Source organism: Protomyctophum bolini, assembly GCF_963924005.1.
Source record: "Protomyctophum bolini genome assembly, chromosome: 20".
Lineage (NCBI taxonomy): Eukaryota > Metazoa > Chordata > Actinopteri > Myctophiformes > Myctophidae > Protomyctophum > Protomyctophum bolini.
In genome coordinates this window covers 17,318,575-17,336,652 of record NC_137881.1, presented here as the reverse complement: position 1 = coordinate 17,336,652, position 18,078 = coordinate 17,318,575, and the positions used below count along the sequence as shown (strand labels likewise).

Sequence of the window (18,078 nt, the reverse complement as noted above, 5' to 3'; positions counted from 1 at the left end):
GTTCCTCAACCTGCTTTAAAACCTGCTTCTCAAATTAGTTCAGAACTGAAGTCAAAGCTGTCGATCTGAAACCATTAAATGTACAGTAGGGGTTCCATTGTTGACTGGAACAATGATGGAATGCTTCCAATGATTGAGCACCATCTTAAGAGATTGTTAAAAAAAAACATAGTGAAAGATGGACCAGAGCCGGTCTGCACAGGGTTTCAGTACCATGGCCACAGATGGGATCAGGTCCTGAGCTCTTAGTCTTAGCGTGGTAGTCTGCCTGTCTACCCTGCTCTATCTCTCTGATCTCTTCTTGACTCCGAGTCTCATTCCATACCACACATCTCTCTTCGGCTATCGGCTCTCTCTCTCTCTTCTAACACTGACAACCCCCTTATCTCTCTCTCTCTCTCTCTCTCTCTCTCTCTCTCTCTCTCTCTCTCTCTTTTGTAGGCCCCCCTGGCTTTCTGCAGTGGATTATTTATCACACATCTAAAGAAGTCCTTGATCCTGTAGGTCCAATTAATTAGCAGTTGGATGGAACTTCAGTCGACAGTACAGTGTTCTCCACAGACAATTTATTTCCTTCCCCATCGCCAGGCGCAGGAAGATGTTGCATTATGTGTCGATGGTTGCGCTGAGCGTTTCCAAATGCACCTTTGATGACACATTTTTGGGTTTGCCGTCGGAGCCTCTAAAGGCTGCCATACCAAAGATAGCTTGATTGTGTGGGATGTATCGCAATTAAACGAGAGCCTGCATGGCCATGCACTTGGGAAGGTATTACTAAACCATATTATTTTAGCCCCCTGGGGAAAGCAGGCTGCTGATTGGATCAAAGGCTAATTATAGCGACGGATTGGTATTCACAAGAGAATCCGGGGGGAACAACAAGAGGGAGAAGCGTTTGGTTGTAGATGGAAGATGAAAAATAGAAGATGGAAGCACAAGCCATGTGTGTAAACACTTTGACTGCCACCTAATGGTGATTTTAGATGGTTTCCGCCACACGTTTACACCTCAGAGTATATATTAATAGAGACGGCACCAGATTTCTCCTCCCACCCACTTTGCTGAAGTTGCTCAAAAGCGCATGAGGCGATTTCACTCCTCCTTCCGGGTAGGAACAGAGTGCATTCTGGGATGGATTGCCCCAATAACATGAACGTGCTGCTGGCCACAATTCATTCATTCATTGACCACATTCATATTCCGTAAGCGTTTGGATTTTAGAGGACGGAGAAGTAAGAACGGTCAGGAGCAATGAAATGGTTAAGACTGGAGACGTGGAGAAAAGAGCACATGATACAGTAGATGCCAAGCTTAGAGTGTAGTGGAAGCTGAGGGTCAAACTGGGAACGTTGTAATTCCCACGCGGCCACTTTACCACCTGCCCTGGGCCACTGCCGGCCCACACTGTGTATGTGTGTGTGTGTGTGTGTGTGTGTGTGTGTGTGTGTGTGTGTGTGTGTGCGTGCGTGCGTGCGTGTGTGCGTGCGTGCGGTGCACTCAAACGTGCGTGCGTGCTGTGCACTCAAATTGTGAAAGTGGCAAAAAACGGAGTAATTCCCTTAATTGAATTGGCTCTGAATTTACCTTCATGTCCAGATAAATTCCGCTGGGTTTCAGTTTTTTGGAGAATAGACCCAAAGAAAAATAAGCGCTTCTCATAGTTTTCTTCTTCCAAGCTGCGTTGAATTATAATTTGTGTGTGTGGTCTGTCTGTTGCTGCACGGGAATGAGTTTTCTTCCCCCAGGGGGATGGGGGGGGGGGGGGGGGGGGCTGTTAGACACTTTGATGGCATAATTGTATTTCACTGTTTTCGCTTTTACAAATGAATGACTGCCTTTCTTTTCCTCCCTCCTCTCCTCTCTCTCAGACTCGCGGTCTGCCATCTTCCCTCATCTCTTTATTTTCTTCCTCTGTCCTCAAAGGGATGATTGATAGTCCTTCCATTGACTCTCCCCAGTTGATGGGAACGTCCTGGGGACAAAATAAGCGGGCCCGGTGGAGTTGGGGAGTTCATGGTCGACTCTGCCCATGAGGTTGTCGGCCTCAATGGGGCCTCTTGTAAGCTTTTGTGTTGAACCATCCGGTGGAGAGGGTGGGGGGAGTGGGCTGGGTGGTGGAGAGGGGGGGGGGTCCTCTCCGCCCCTGTTGATATTTCCCCGATAGATTCCATTGGGTTCATTCATTCATTGTCAATGGGGGCAGACAAACAAGAAACCCACAGTGGCGAATTATGTGGTTCCAATGGTATTATAAGATGGTCACAGCGAGGAATGCGTCCCGCCATAGTTTTCCTTCTGCACGGGTCAAACGAGTTCACCGCAAACTTCCGTTGTGATTTATTATCTGCGTCAATACAGGGTGCTGAGGGCGATTTTTTTTGTCTTTTCCCATCTCTGTCATTGCTAGTAAAAAAAGAAAAGGGGAGACACATTTTTTGCCAATACTTGTAGACTCTGATATATTTGTACGCGATTGCAATCGACTGGCAGTGAACTGACTTGAAAGGAATTACATTCAACATGCAGACACGTTCAGGCCCTGCCAATTTTGGGGTGGTGGCTGCCAAGTTAAAGTCTCACGGGCGCTGGTCAGTGCACAGTAGTGGCGACATGGGAATACCGACATACAACACTGTTCAGCGGTTCCGTCCGTGTGGGCTGCGTGGTATATACATGCCGTTTGCCAAACGTGCACTCCCCTCCTCTCTGCCTCTCTCCTGTCCATAGTGATTAATGGCAGACTGTGTCCTTGCTCTGTCCACTCAATCCCACGGAAAGAAAAAAAAATCATTTTCCAATTGAGCAGGGCTGAGGCCGGCAGAATATATTAGCGGGGATGTTGGCATGAAAAACCACGGGGACGCTGACATGAATGATGTATGCCTCAATCTCTCACATGTTGGAAAGAATGTGGAGCACTTGAGCTCTCTCTCTCTCTGTACTGTACTGTATGCAGGATGTAATTTGGCGTGTGGACACTCGCGCACAGACACACACACACACACACACACACACACACGAGTCAATTTACAGTATTCATGCTGGGGCTCGATTGTAAACAAAATGTGGCCTGATGTGGTTTGTGACAGATCACTGCGATAATAATACATGCTGCAAAATAATGCTGGAATGCACTACTGTTCACACACTGCATTCTTCTCATGCAGTTTGATTTTGACAGCAGATTTTTTGTTTTAGTCTTCTGAATGGTTTTCATTTACAGTAGTTTTAGTCGACTAGATATCATAAGATTTTTGTCGACTAAATGTACAGTTGATTTAGTCGACTAAAATGTATTGTGGCTTTTGATGCCGTCGAAATGATAGTTTTTACACGTGCTGAAAATAGTACTTGTCTTTTAGTTCTACTGGATCTCTTGTCCACTAGTCCCTCCCTAACATTTTAGTCTAGTTTTTATTTGTTGACGAAATTGTCAACTATATTTACTAAGTCATCATAGCTACGCTTTCATTTAGTTTCCATTTAGCCGCTAGACTAAAGGTCCTTTCAAGCCGGCGGCGGTGCACGCAGGTGTTGTCGCCTGGATCAACGACAGGTCTGCTCCAGGTCTGCTCCAGGTCTGCTCACGAGGGGCGCCACAACGCAAGCGTAAAAAAACTAAAGAAAAAGCAAGGCTCACACACACAGTGGCTCTGTCACACATTCAGTTAGGGACGCCGTGCACTGTGTCCACGGTGACAGCCTTATACAGACAGCTGTAGAAGTTGGGACAGAAGTGGTACTATAAAGTCCCCCTGTCCTGTCACTGCGTCTTTTGAGAGCTTTCCTTACAATAAAGTTTGGCGAGTATATAGGCTGCTGCCTCGGGGGAACGTTCTCCGCTCCGGGTTTACGGTAAATCCCACAGTAACAATCATTGGAAACCTAGAGCTCTGCCAGAGTTGGAACTCCTACGCTTAGACTGTATAGGATCGCTTTGAGCCAGGAGCCTTTGGGGCTGTACGTGCTGGCTGGGGCGCCTTTGATGACACTGGCTGTGTCAGTTCGGATTCAAGTTGGCTTTGAGCTTTTCAAAGCTTGTTTCTGTATAAGTTTCCAAACAGTGGTTCTCTCGCATGTTCATGGACTGATCCTTTTGTTGTGAGGTGGTGTAACCTCGTTCAAGACCCATTGTGGGGTTTAGCCCATTTTGGGCCGGGAACCACTTTTGGTGTTTCATTGTGTTATACTTTAGCTATTGAAAAATAGCAGATCTACAAGCTACGAGCTTGTAGATCTGCTATTTTTGAAAAATCGTGAAAATGTGCCGCAAATCTTTGAATATATATATTCTTTCAGGCGTTTTGAACTAAAATCTTGGCTTCTGGGAGGTCCCTGGAACAACATAAATTCAGATGGACATTGGTGGCCAATTACATATATGTTTTTGGATCCATGGCATGAAATATTGAGCACCACTGATAAAGAAACGTAGGTATTTCAGAAAACTTTCAGAATTTTAGAAGATTTTATTTTAATTTTGACGTCGGGCCTAAATGGTTTAACGATGAGCCCGGCCCTCTAAGGAGGACTGGCTGGTAGTAGTGGTGGCTCAGGACGGAGGTAGAGGTTCACATTTTGATCCCTGGTTCTTCCTGATTCCTTTGTGTGTGAGACCCTGAACCCCTACCTGCTCCTGATGAGCAGGTTGGCTCTATACTGTCAATAGCTTCTTAGTCCATGAGCCAGAGCTCCAACATTGGAACGCAAAACCGTACCTACCGTATGTTAACCCATTTTGACCTGAGATCAGATTCTAAAAATGTCTTCTACATCCTGACAGTTTTCTGAAAAAGCTACAGTATGTCAGTCGTTCTTCGATTTTTCAAAAATAGCAGACTTACAAGCTCGTAGCGCGCCACATAATGCTAAATGGGTTAAATTGCTTATAGGGTCAATAGAAGTAAATTAATATATGATTGATAACCCTTCCACAGTAGTAGCTTTTTAATATTTTCAACATTTTGGCGTATGTTCCTATATATAATGCCTAATTTGCAAATGTAAATGAACATTTGTCTTGGTGTAAGTAAGCACCTGGGGAAGTTTCATGGTGATATTAATAACATTTTGACCTATTCACCTATCATGTATATACTGTAGGTGAAAACAACAATTAATCTGTGATAAATATGAAAGAGCTACTCATGGGGAAGGATATTAAAACACTCTAGAACCGATCGACAACAACGGGAGGTATATATATCAATAATCTTCGTCTTTTGGATAAACTTTGTCCTGGGGCGCTGGGTGTTACTAATTGAAAGGACGGTGAACTTCGTCCTGGGCTAAGAGCCGGGCCGGTTCAACCCTGGTGGAAAAGCTGCCTCTGTGTGTGAATGCGTAAGAAGTGTAAGAAGCCATGTTGAAATCTTCGCAGGCTTGGCTGGCTGAATGACATGGAAGCCGGTTGCTCACCGTCGTATGGCCATGTATGGCCTGGTGTTTGGACAGCTATAGTATGCTAGCTACTATAGAATAATCATTAAATGCACACAACTTTGCATTGTGTAAAAATGCGTGTCACGGGCCACCGCATGTGGACCGTCAGGCCGCCCATCCTTTCCATGAAGGCGCTCACATCTTGGATTCCACTGAGCAGCACTGTGACTCTTTGAGTGCAGCTGCCTGGGGTGGGTGGGTGGGGGGCACACACTTCCCAACCCCCCTCCAAAGCCTTAAGGCTAAAGGCAGGCCCACTGTAGTTCTTCACTCAGTCCACAACACCTACAGCATAGAACTGTGAGCCATATAGCCTGTCGATCATAAACACCCTCCAGGCCTGAAGCAACTGGCACTCTCGAAGGCCCCTGGCTGTCAAGAACCATGCCGGGGCACACTCTCCACTCAGAAGATTTGAAAGAAGGAGAGTCTTCTGATCCTGCATGCACACATCACAGCACAATGTCCCAGCCATATGAATAATAGATTTCTGTGGAGCTTCTGTTGAATTCCTGATGCAATTCTTGCTGCCTTTTAAACCCTATACCCCCCACGGCCCCGCCCCATCCCACGCCCTCCACAATGAGGTGTGGCACCAGTGTTGTTTTCGTCGACTAAAACTAAGGCGAAAAATGTCCGTCGACTACCATTTATTTTTCACTGACAAATACTAAATGCAGGAAACTAAATTAAAACTAAGCAATGATGATTCAAACTAAGACTAAATATATTGACAATAAAAACTAGATCCAGAAGAACTTGAAGTTCATTTTATGCTTGGTTGCATGCTGAAAATTGCTGATCTAAAAGCTCACAATGTTGTGAGCTTGTAGATCGGCTATTTTCAGCAAGTGTAAAATCATTAATCACAATGTTTTTGTTCGTTGAGGTTTGACCTCATAGATGGAAATGTGGCTTTTTACTGTGTTGTTTCCTTCATTTTTTAGACTAGTCGTGCAGTCTGTTACAAAATTTGTAAACGTTTCAAAATAATACTGACATTTTTAGCTTGCGGCCCTTGGACTTGTAATGTTGCTGAGTGGCCCCTGAGCCATCTTAAGTCGAGTAGCCCTGTTGTAGACCTAATGTGAAGAAAGAGCTTCATGAGCATTTTTCTCCAGAAATGTAAGAGGCAAACAAGATAGTTATTTGTTCAGGGTAATAGTTTCTCCTGGCGCTCTCGGACAAAAACAATAAAATGCTGAATTAAAATCAACGGAGTACATCTATAGATTGCAGTACTTTTACTTAAGTAAAACATTTGAGCACTTTTTTCCACCACTGGAACTGTCTTATTTCAAACCCTGCCTGCAGAAACAGCCTCTCCATGGAGCTGACTTAACACTTCCATTCCATCATGTCTCTTTGTTCTGCTCTGTCTGAACTGACAGAAGGCTTCTCTTCAAGCACATTGTTCTGTCAATTTCTGTTAAAATATATTGTTAGTAGCTATAACGCTGAACACTCCCTCTCTCTCCACAATACTATACATAATACTACAATACTAGAGGGAGCGTGAACAACAATCTGGTCCTTCAAAACAAATATGAGTAAAATCTCCTTCTACAACACGGCCAACCCAGGCGTGGAATGCCTTGACCCCCTGCCTCAAAAAATGCAGATCACTTACATCTTTTAAAACCGGTCTGAAAATCCACCTTTCAGCAGGACCAGGGGAGAGGAAATGATCCTAACCCCCTTAATTAAACAGCTTTCACTTTTGAGTGTTTGGGCTACATTTTCGTCACCGCTATAAACCCCTTATCCCTAAACCCTTTTTTACTATTTTGCTAAACATTTTTGAATGGTTAAAACGGCCAGTCTACAAGCTTGTAGATTGGCGATAGTTGAACTATTACATTTTTTTTTTTCAAAATTAGTAAAAAATACGTTTAGGGACAATGGGTTTAGCGGTGACGAAAATGGAGCCCTTTGACTGTACTCTGTTGCTGTTTTTACATTTATGTTCAATAAACTATTCAATCAATCAATGAATCAATCTCTCTCTCTCTCTCTCTCTCCTCTGCCCTGCAGGTCATCCTGATCCTGACCAAGTACTACCACGCCGACTCCACCAAGGTCCTGGAGAGCTCTCTGTGGAGGTACGCACGCGCGCACACACACACACACACACACACACACAAGAATGGGCATCTGTTTGGACAGATACCATATCAGCATGGTACAGGGAAAAAAGCGCAGTGGGCACTATGGGAGCGCCAGGGAAAGGGGGGGGTCAATCCTGGCGCGCGAGGCTTCCTGTGTTTGGAACGGGGGACGCCAACCCGGACGCCTATAATTCCTTTCAGAGTTGGCGTTCATGTAACCCTGCAGTGCACTCGGTGCTGTATACTGTTATTCTTTTCAATTTATCTTCTTCGTGGAATAATATGTTAATTCCGCATGTTCTAGGATGAAACATAACAAACCTGTCTAAGGGAATATAGATAAAACGGCTAAACACTCATGGCTAAAATTAGCCCACGCGCGAGGCGTTGCCTCGACACGGAGCAAAGCATGTCTGATGGCGGTGCTTAATTCATGCCATTCACGCCTTGACATCAAAGCGCCGCCTCTCATTATAGCTCCCGACTGCCTGCCTGTCTCCCTGGAGGACAGCTATGAATAATGCGCTGTTTTAATGTTTTAATTGTTATGATCAGCTCATGAATAACGCTCTAGATTTGCTCACCGGACATACAGTAAGGTCTTGCGTACAGGAAAACAAGACAATTAAAATAACCCGAGTCGGAATTTAACTCGCAAATCTGCTCTAACGTATAGCAGCTCGTCTCTCGGCGCCGCGACACACATGGATTTGCATGCAATTAACATGTCCTCTCGCTCGCCAAATTGGCTGCCCTACACCATGTCCGTTCTGCCGGTAATTGTGTGTGCGTGCGTTGCGTGCGTGCGTTGCGTGTGTGCATGTGTGAGTGCGTGTGCGTGTGTGAGTGACATGGCTGCAGGAAAAAAGCCATGGTAACTAAACTAATGTAACTAAAAGCCTGCATGTGTTGAAGTCCTGCGGCTCTGGGATCAGACCTGAGAGGAAGATGGTTAGGAGATTAATGGGCTCTTGGTCTCGTTGTGTCAGGTGGCGTACATCAATATGCCATATAGGGCTCCAGTGCTCCACGCGGAGGGGAAGGTTTCAGTATAGGAGCTAGGGGTGCAACGGTACAGTTTAACAGTGCTCCACGCGGAGGGGAAGGTTTCAGTATAGGAGCTAGGGGTGCAACGATACAGTTTAACAGTGCTCCACGCGGAGGGGAAGGTTTCAGTATAGGAGCTAGGGGTGCAACGATACAGTTTAACAGTGCTCCACGCGGAGGGGAAGGTTTCAGTATAGGAGCTAGAGGTGCAACGATACAGTTTAACAGTGCTCCACGCGGAGGGGAAGGTTTCAGTATAGGAGCTAGGGGTGCAACGATACAGTTTAACAGTGCTCCACGCGGAGGGGAAGGTTTCAGTATAGGAGCTAGGGGTGCAACGATACAGTTTAACAGTGCTCCACGCGGAGGGGAAGGTTTCAGTATAGGAGCTAGGGGTGCAACGATACAGTTTAACAGTGCTCCACGCGGAGGGGAAGGTTTCAGTATAGGAGCTAGGGGTGCAACGATACAGTTTAACAGTGCTCCACGCGGAGGGGAAGGTTTCAGTATAGGAGCTAGGGGTGCAACGATACAGTTTAACAGTGCTCCACGCGGAGGGGAAAGTTTCAGTATAGGAGCTAGGGGTGCAACGATACAGTTTAACAGTGCTCCACGCGGAGGGGAAAGTTTCAGTATAGGAGCTAGGGGTGCAACGATACAGTTTAACAGCGCTATACGTTACGTATCACGATACATGGTTGAAGATACGATACGATTCAATGATTTGAAATCATTACAGTAACTATTTAGCAAATACATTAAATATGTGTAAAACTTGTGGATAGTGCAAGGTTTTTTAAGGAAAAAACCCAAACCCACACCTTGACATGAACACAGAGAATACACATCTTTTGTTCGATAGACCACTTATGGAAGTACTTGATTAAATTGATTATTTCCATTGGCAAAACGATTCGATACGAAGTCAAACGTTTACGATACGATATTTGCTGTTATCGTTATATGCTATATACTTCGATACTTTTTAATTAAAATCGATATTTCGACACAGTTACTACTTCGTTACATTTGTAAATTCAGGGAACCTCCGGGTCAGTGAGCCTGATCAGGACTGACCCTCACAGTCTGCGGAGGCTGGTTGTGTGCTATTCTGCACTTACTGTACTGTCTGTCATGTTCAAGCCTCTGTCCTTACAGTACAGTTACTCCACCAGTCATGTCATGCTGTGTGTGAGCACTTACTACAGTATGTGTCTACACAGTTGCTATGTGTATATGAACGGTTCAGTGTCAAGATTGAAATAAGAGAGAACCCTATGCTTTGCTGTGCACCATAATGTGTAACCATCATGTGTGTGTGTGTGTGTGTGTGTGTGTGTGTGTGTGTGTGTGTGTGTGTGTGTGTGTGTGTGTGTGTGTGTGTGTGTGTGTGTGTGTGTGTGTGTGTGTGTGTGTGTGTGTGTGTGTGTGTGTGTGTGTGTGTGAGTGAGTGAGTGAGTGAGTGACTGCGTGTGTGTGCGCGCGCGTGTGTGCGTGCGTAAACCGTGTATGTGTGTGTCCCTGTGTGAATCGGGAAAGTTTTGGCTGTCCTGAGGCTTTGGCGTCAGCACAGGGGGGGGGGGGGCTTTTATTGCTGCCCGTGCAGGCTCCAATATCCCAGTTCCTTGAGTCTGTTATGGCTGCCCCAAGGTTCTGCACTATAGCACGCTTGATAAAGCACTCCCAAAACATTGACTTTCCCTTCCTCGTGGGAAATGGCTGCCCTTTGTTGACGCAAGGCAGGTGGGTGGGCGAGGACGGGGGCGGAGGTACGTGACGGCATTGAAATTGGGTGCTAACTCACGGGCGGAGGCATTGTGGGGCCGCGTTGATGGGTTTATGTTGAGGTTGGCCTTTGAAGTACGGACCAGAAATCATAGAGAGAGGTACTGTTTGAGTTCTCTGCATGTGCATAACAAGAGAGCTGCTTGCATACACGGTGGACAGAGGTTTTCCTGAGTCTTCTTAGCTTTTAACCACTTTAATCAATATATATATATATTTTTTTTAATGTTTTTTTGTGGCTTTCGCCTTTATTTTATGTTTTATGGAGGGACAGACAGTAGGCTGACAGGAAATGGGGAGAGAGATGGGGGGGGTGAAGGCCGTCGGGATCGGGAGCACACTGCCAGACTGGATTACCAGCCAAGGTGCCTGGACCACTGAGCCACGGCCCAGGCCTAATCAATATTATTTAAAACTTTATGTTGTTGCTTTTCTTTCACCGTCTCGTTCTTTCCCTATCGCCACATTTCAAAACCGAGGTGCCTCTAATTGGCAGAGAGTATGAACTACTAGTACGTTATGGACCACCATACGAAAAAGGGTGTTTAGGGACATTATTACGCATGCACTCAGGTTAGTTGTGACGGGGTAGCGTGAGGCCAGCAATCTGCAAAGATGAAGCGAGGACTATAGGGGATTTGTTTCAGCGTTGTTGATGACGACAGTCACGACACGCTTGTGTCGAACACTCGCTGAACCTCTCTGATCGGATGCTTTTCTTTGTCTTCCTCCGTTCGAGGAACAAAGGCACTTCTCTTTCTGTCCCAACTTTTCTCCCGTGTGAATATTTTATTGGCCAGACCAGAACGCACATGCCTTTAAAAGCTGTCCAAGTAGGACTCAGTCACTGCGTGTTTTATTATCTCACTGCATGGTGGAAAGTAACATTTATTGAAGTTGTCAGGAGGTGGTTTCCAAGTAGGACCCAAATGCGAGGAAGTCAGAATCTTGAAGTGGAAGTTTAATTAGACAGAGGTTTTCAGGAGAGCAACACTATCAAACGAACACACTTTGAAACTCAGGATACAAGACAATAATCCAACAGAGAACACAACCAAACACAGGGCTTAAATAGGCACACGATTAACAGGACACAGGTGAACTCAAATCAAATCAACACAAGGATTGGCTGAGGGAAACAAAGATCAGGGAAGGTGAGACAAGGCAGGAAACTACTACAAAGGAGGACAGGAAACACAAAAGCATCAAGTAACACCATATCATTACTTCAAAATAAGTCTCAAGAACAACATACACAACACACAGAAGGCAGATCCTGACGGAAGTAAAGCTACAAATCATACCACCACTTCAACTTGAAAATAGTCAATAATAACAAGGTGTTGCGAGTGTTTCTACATTGCAATATTGATATGTTTACTTCAGTAAAGAATATGAGTAGTCTACTTTTTCCACCATAGCGATTTTCTGCATAAATGCATGAGCTTGTGCACACACACACACACACACACACACACACACACACACACGCACACGCACAGGCACACGTTGATGTGAGAGTAAGATATTTATAATTCATGCATTGTTCATGCGTCTTTTGAACAAGACAAGGTTGCAGGGTTGATAGCTTGAAGGAGGTCTTCTAGTCCGCTCACCGGGGGGGCTTTACCACTCCATAATGGATGAGAAGACACTCCACTCCAACACTTCCTAGTAACCGCAGCCAGTATCGATTTCCTCGACTAATACACACTATGACGAAAAATGTCTGTCGACTACCTTTTTTTCACTGACGAAAACTACGGTAAATGGAAACTAAATTAAAACTAAGCTTTGATGAGTAAAACTAAGACTAAATATGTTGACAATAAACTAGTGCACAAGAGATTCAATATAAGTATAAAAGACACAAGTCATGCATTTTACAATTGGTTGCATGCTGAAAATAGATGATCTACAATGATGTAGATCAATTATTTTCAGCAAGTGTAAACTTGCTCAAGGCAAGATCAAGGCATCAAGGGCAAGGCCCACCCAAAATACATTTTAGTCGACTAAATCAACTGTAGATTTAGTCGACTAAAATCTTTGTCGACTAACACTAGACCAACACTAAAACATTCCAGGTGACTAAAACGAAATGAAAACTATTCAAAAGACTATGACTAAAACTAAAATGTAAATGAGCTGCTATCAACGCTGAGGTGCAGGTCATGTTGAGGGTTAAGGTTAGGTCATATTCACCACTGTATCTCTCTCTCTCTCTCCACATGCGTTCCAGGAACTTATACTTCCTTCGCTCGGTGGCCTCTTGTGTTGTGTCTGTTATGAATAGACTCTTGCTATCTTCAGAGGCAGGCCTGCGTTCCACTAACTATACCATACACAGCGTCACAAACGCGCTCACAATCAGCCTCCACACAGGCTCTGTATCGCATTTCGCTAAAAAACTTGAAACAGAAAGGCAACACATCACACATCATGCAGGGGGTTACGTCCTCCGGCGTGTTTGTGAGCTTGCCATTTTCCTTTTTTTATTTTTATTTTTATTGCAACATTCCCTCGTTGACTTTTCCCTTGTTTTTACTGTTAGGCCTGATGTCGAAATTTAAAAAAATGTCTTTTTAAAATGTCTTGCATGCATATATCAGTGGTTCTTCTTTTTTTTTGTACTTTTCCATTCTCTCTTCCCTTCCTTCACTTCCTTGGTGACTTCTCTCTCCTCCATACAAGATTAAAAAGTTAATTGTGGCGCCAGTTTTTCCTATCAGAGTGAGAAAGAGAGCGAGAGAGAGAGAGAGGCTAGAGCGAGAGAGAGAGAGAAAAGGCTACACTGTTAAGTGAGAAAATCGCAGTATTTGATTTGAATCCATTCAGTCCTGGCTTGAGCCAAGTATAAGGCCAAGTGAAGCAGATACATGGAGGAATGACAAAACTATCCTTTTCAGCCAGGCGGGCATGGAATGGGTACATGCTAAAAAAGATCACTATAGCGAACCGCTTGTACGTCGTCAGCTCCGCGGACGGGAGAGATGGAGCGAGGCAGCGCTCGCTAACGATGAGGGGAGCAGAGGAGGAGGGGGGGGTCGGAATAGATTGATCTGTGCCTCTCTGTCAGCTTGGTTTCTTTACACCATATCAGGGATCATCTGGCCCTGCTATACTTGTACCCCATATTACAATTTACTATAGGCATTTAGCAGACGCTCCTAAACCAGAGCGACACTACAGGGCAGTAAGCAAGAACAAAAAACATGGTTCATACATCAAATACATAAAAATAGTCACCATGAATCATATGCTTCATTGTCATCTATTTGTATATACTCTGTGTAGTGACAATACATTTAATCAAATTTAATTTAAGAACCTAACAGTGGAATATGAAAGTATGCGTAATGCGTACACACTATAGAGTGCTAGGTCTACATATGCTATCTAACATAAGTTGAGCCTATGCATACGCCTGTAAGGTCTTCGAGGCTATGGGGCCAATGGCACGGACTAATATGAAGTCTGAAGAGGTGGGTTTTCAGACTACGGCGCAAGATTGGGAGTGAGTCGGCAGTTCTGATTGCAATGGGAAGTGCATTCCGTAGTTTTGGAGCCAGACGGGAGAAGAGTTTGGGACGTGTGGAGCGTTGTCCCTCTGATTCTTTTCATGTTCCTCTCGTTTCCAGTTGGCGCCCCCATGGTGCCACTTTGAAATAAACCACTGCGCTGAATGATCCGTGTTCAGTGGGTCATTGATACCTGAGTGGGCCATTGCTATCTGATTCTTGAAGATGGAGTGCCTTGATTTTTGAGAAAATGTTCTCTTATGCATGGCATATGGAATTTGGGGGTCCTTGACATGAAATAGTTTGGAATGGGAACCACTGTGGTGTTAACACATAACTGTGATCAGTGTCTGTAACATAAGTGTTTCCGGACTGTCAAGTACATTTATTTAAAGATGGAGTGCCATGATTTCTTTCCACCCTAAAACATGATCATCAGGTCCTATTGTTTTTATAAGGAGGAAGAATGTTTTTTTAAAAGTGTACAGTATGTTAAAATGACGTTTTTATGTGGGCACGCCCACCAGTTCATTAAGTATGCCTGGTTTGCCTGGTGGGTGGTGATGAACCTGAACTTAAGCCCCACCAACAGCTGTAGTTGTTGTATGATAAAGGCGGAGGGGTTAGGGGAGGGGCTAATAATGTGATGTCACCATATTACAGTTTTCTTTTCAGTGGCACGTTTGACTGTCAAGGGTTCAGCCTCCAGGAAGAAACCCTAAATACAAAGGGAATACATCATTGCACACATGAAAAACTGGAAAAATACAAAAATTGTGGCACTCCATCTTTAAGTACAGCTGAGGGTGAGGCACAGAAAGATGGAGCAAGAGGAATGGGCACGATCGAGAGACCCCTTTTTGTCTCTTAACTCTCATAAGGCTATACCGGTGCAGCTATCACCAAACCACCTGCAACCACTTCATGTCAATTAGACCCACCCCCGGGGATCCCATATCCTCATGGTTCATTCATCCACTGCATGAGCTCGGCTGCTATACGCAGATAAATGGCTGTTCTAGCACTATAGAGCGTCGCAGTACCGCCCCCTTTCATCACGACGCCAGGCTCAGGAAAAGATTCCCAATGCATTTTTTTCCATAGACATTTCAAAAAGTATTTATTTAAAGACTGTTACTCCGCGGATAAAGCCAACTCGAGTCGTGGCAAATTCATGACAATAAACACTATCTTTTTGGACCAAAAAAATAATTACAAAGAAGAAAAACAACAAAAAAAAGTACAGTTTTTTTTCTTCTTTCTAATTCTTTGTTCGCCCCAAAAAATTGTGTTTGTTGTCATGATTTGTCACAACTCCAGTTGGCTTTGTACGAGGCTTAAAAGATCTTTAAATAAATACTTTTTGAAATGTCTATAAGGAAAATGAACGGGGAATCATTTCCTGAGCCCTGGTTGGGGGCGGGACTGCGACGCTAGTCTATAGGCTTGCAGAACATGATGGTAAAACAGTTTGCGGGCCAATGACAGAGGCCATAACCTGCATCATATTATGGGGAGTTTCTTTCTGTGTTCTCATTATGGTTGATGTCATTGTTAGGATCTGGCAAAGGGCCCATGTGTTATAATACCATACTGTACTGTGGGAGCCCTAGCATTGATGTCATTGTTATGGTTCTGGTAAATGACACAGTGCTATCGTACCATAGGAATCCTATAGCGTTGATGCCATTGTTTTAGGTTTGGGTCAAATGACACACACAAGGCCTATAACAGGATGGATATGGAACTGTATAGCTTACTGGTCTGACCTCAAATGAACTGGAAAATTATAGACAACTGTGCAAAGCATGTGGTTATGTTGTAGAGAGAACACATGTGGTGGAGTAGTGTGTGTGTGTGTGTGTGTGTGTGTGTGTGTGTGCGTGTGCGTGTGTGCGTGGATCACGTTCACACTGGACTGAGCCCGGGCCCAAGTGGCCATCTGGAAGACGTTTCTCATTTCCTCAAACATTCCTCCTGGAACAAGGACGGAAAGATCCAGAACTACAGACAGACTAAACCATGAATGACTAAACCGTGAATGTCTCCAAAGATCGGATAATTTATAAAACACTTCACAAAGATTTGCGTCTCTCTCACTCTCTCTCTCTCCCTCTCTCTCTCTCTCTCTCTCTCTACCCTCTCATCTTCTTCCCAATTTCACCACCTTACATGCTTAAAGGGCCACTTCACCCCTTTTACAACCAGATATGTTTGAGTGGTGCAACCACTCCAAGGAACAGCAATGTCCGTCCTAACCTATGTGACTATGTTTAGAGTACCAGTAGGGGCAAAAGTGGCGCTGTTGTGCCAGAAACACAGAGAGAGAGAGAGAGAGAGATAGTGTTGCACTGTTGCCTGCTAATTACACAGAGAGAGAGAGAGGCAGGGGGAGAGGGGAGTTGCACCACTCAGTTCACACAGGTGTGATTTTTTTAATTATGTTTAGGACACAAGGTCACTTCCTTCGTGGACTACATTTTGTCTCAGTAAAGACAGCCCTCCCCCTCTCCACAAGGAGAAGCAGTGCACCAAAGCATTATGGGCATTGTAGGAATTCAGCAATCCAGTCAAACCCTAGTAGTCAAACACACAGACTGCATTATTGTTCTGGCCATGGCGTGCACATTTCTAATTGTGCTATACTGTGATCTACTACAAATACTATTAACATTGACTGACGGCAGTTTTTCTTCCAACGGGTGAAATGTCCCTTTAATGCTCAAGAAGCACAGGATTTGCAATGGAATTCATGCACTGGCAGTTCCTAAAGTCACTGTTAAAATTAAGGAGGTGTTGTACAGTGTCTTAAGTGTGGTATGCTTGAATGGCTGCCCGGCGCGGTTTTGTGACGTTATTGTGGCGACGCGGCGAGCAAGAATCCCGGGCGTTTCCTGCCTGCGTTCAGGAGACGGCATAGCGTTCCAGTGGTATCCGTCGGAATGGTTTGGGCTGGAACGAGTCGCAGAGGGCTCCCGCTTATACACCACACGACGTGCACGCACACTCACACTGCACTGTAGCCAAAACAGCTCACGCGCAGAGCACACAGGACCACAAACATAATAGCCAATACCTCTCTCTCTATCTCTCTCTCTCTCTCTCATACACAGACGCGGGCACAGACACGCGCACACACACACACACACACACACACACACACACACACACACACACCCACCTACCTGCCAAAATATCTCCGGAGGATGTGGTCAGAGATAAAGGGAAGGGAATCGAAGTCAAAGAAAACATTCAAATGAAAACTGCGGCGTTGCACGCTGCCAGTCAGAGAACAGATGGCATGAGTAATGGAGGAAAGAAAGGAACAGAGTGAAAAATGGAAGAAAGGAACAAAGGAACGCTCTGAAAGGAGGGAATAGTAATCCATTGTTTGCACGTTTTAACCTAGCATCAGCTGTTTTGAAGCCACTCTCCAGTCTCCACCTGTGTGTGTGTGTGTGTGTGTGTGTGTGTGTGTGTGTGTGTGTGTGCGCGCGCGCACGCGTGTGCGTGCGTGCAAGCGATAGTGTTGATTTTGACAGCAAATTTAGATTTTTAGCTCTAGGCATATTATTTTGAATAGTTTGCATTTAGTTTAGTTTTAGTCTAGTTTTAGTCGACTAAATCTACCGTAATTTGATACCTTGATGGCTGATTTGACACTTGCTGAAAATAGCCCATCTAGATAGAATAGATAGAAGCAATAGACAAGCAGAGAGAGAGAGAACGAGATTTTGCTGGGGGGGGGGGGGGGGGCGGGGTGGAAGGCGGGGCTTTTCAGAGTAAAATCTGCCTCATCTCCTTGGCACTCTAGCGTCTTTATTCTGAAGGACTAAGAGAGACAGACAGACAGACAGACAGACCAATCTGCACATACACATGCACGCACGCACGGATGCACGCACGCACACACAGACACACGGCCTGCCAAGTGTGTTTCTCAATAGACTTGGCAATCGTCAACATGTCATCATCAGTAACACTTCAGTGGTCACAGACAGCAGAGAGAGCGCTTCATAAAATCTCATTGCTTGCCTTATTTATGATCCCTTATAGCCTTTATTTCTTCTGTTTTGTTTTTCATTAATACACTATAGAACAATGGGCCTTTCAATTACATACTGCATAATTGTCATTAAGCAATTATCACACTAACGACGTCGTTATGCGATGTT

At 44.8% G+C, this 18,078-nt stretch overlaps 1 protein-coding gene across 9 annotated transcripts in view; it reads left to right on the top strand.

The window, feature by feature from the left end:
- The window catches only part of sorcs2 (sortilin-related VPS10 domain containing receptor 2), a gene marked incomplete at its 3' end in the record, with an annotated part of 211,857 nt that overhangs the window by 67,182 nt on the left and 126,597 nt on the right, over window positions 1-18,078 (top strand). For all 9 annotated transcript variants that reach the window (XM_080792105.1, XM_080792104.1, XM_080792103.1 and 6 more), the window contains exon 2: window positions 7,477-7,544. In XM_080792105.1, coding sequence (XP_080648231.1) covers window positions 7,477-7,544 — 68 coding nt within the window. The remainder of the gene's footprint in view (window positions 1-7,476; window positions 7,545-18,078) is intronic.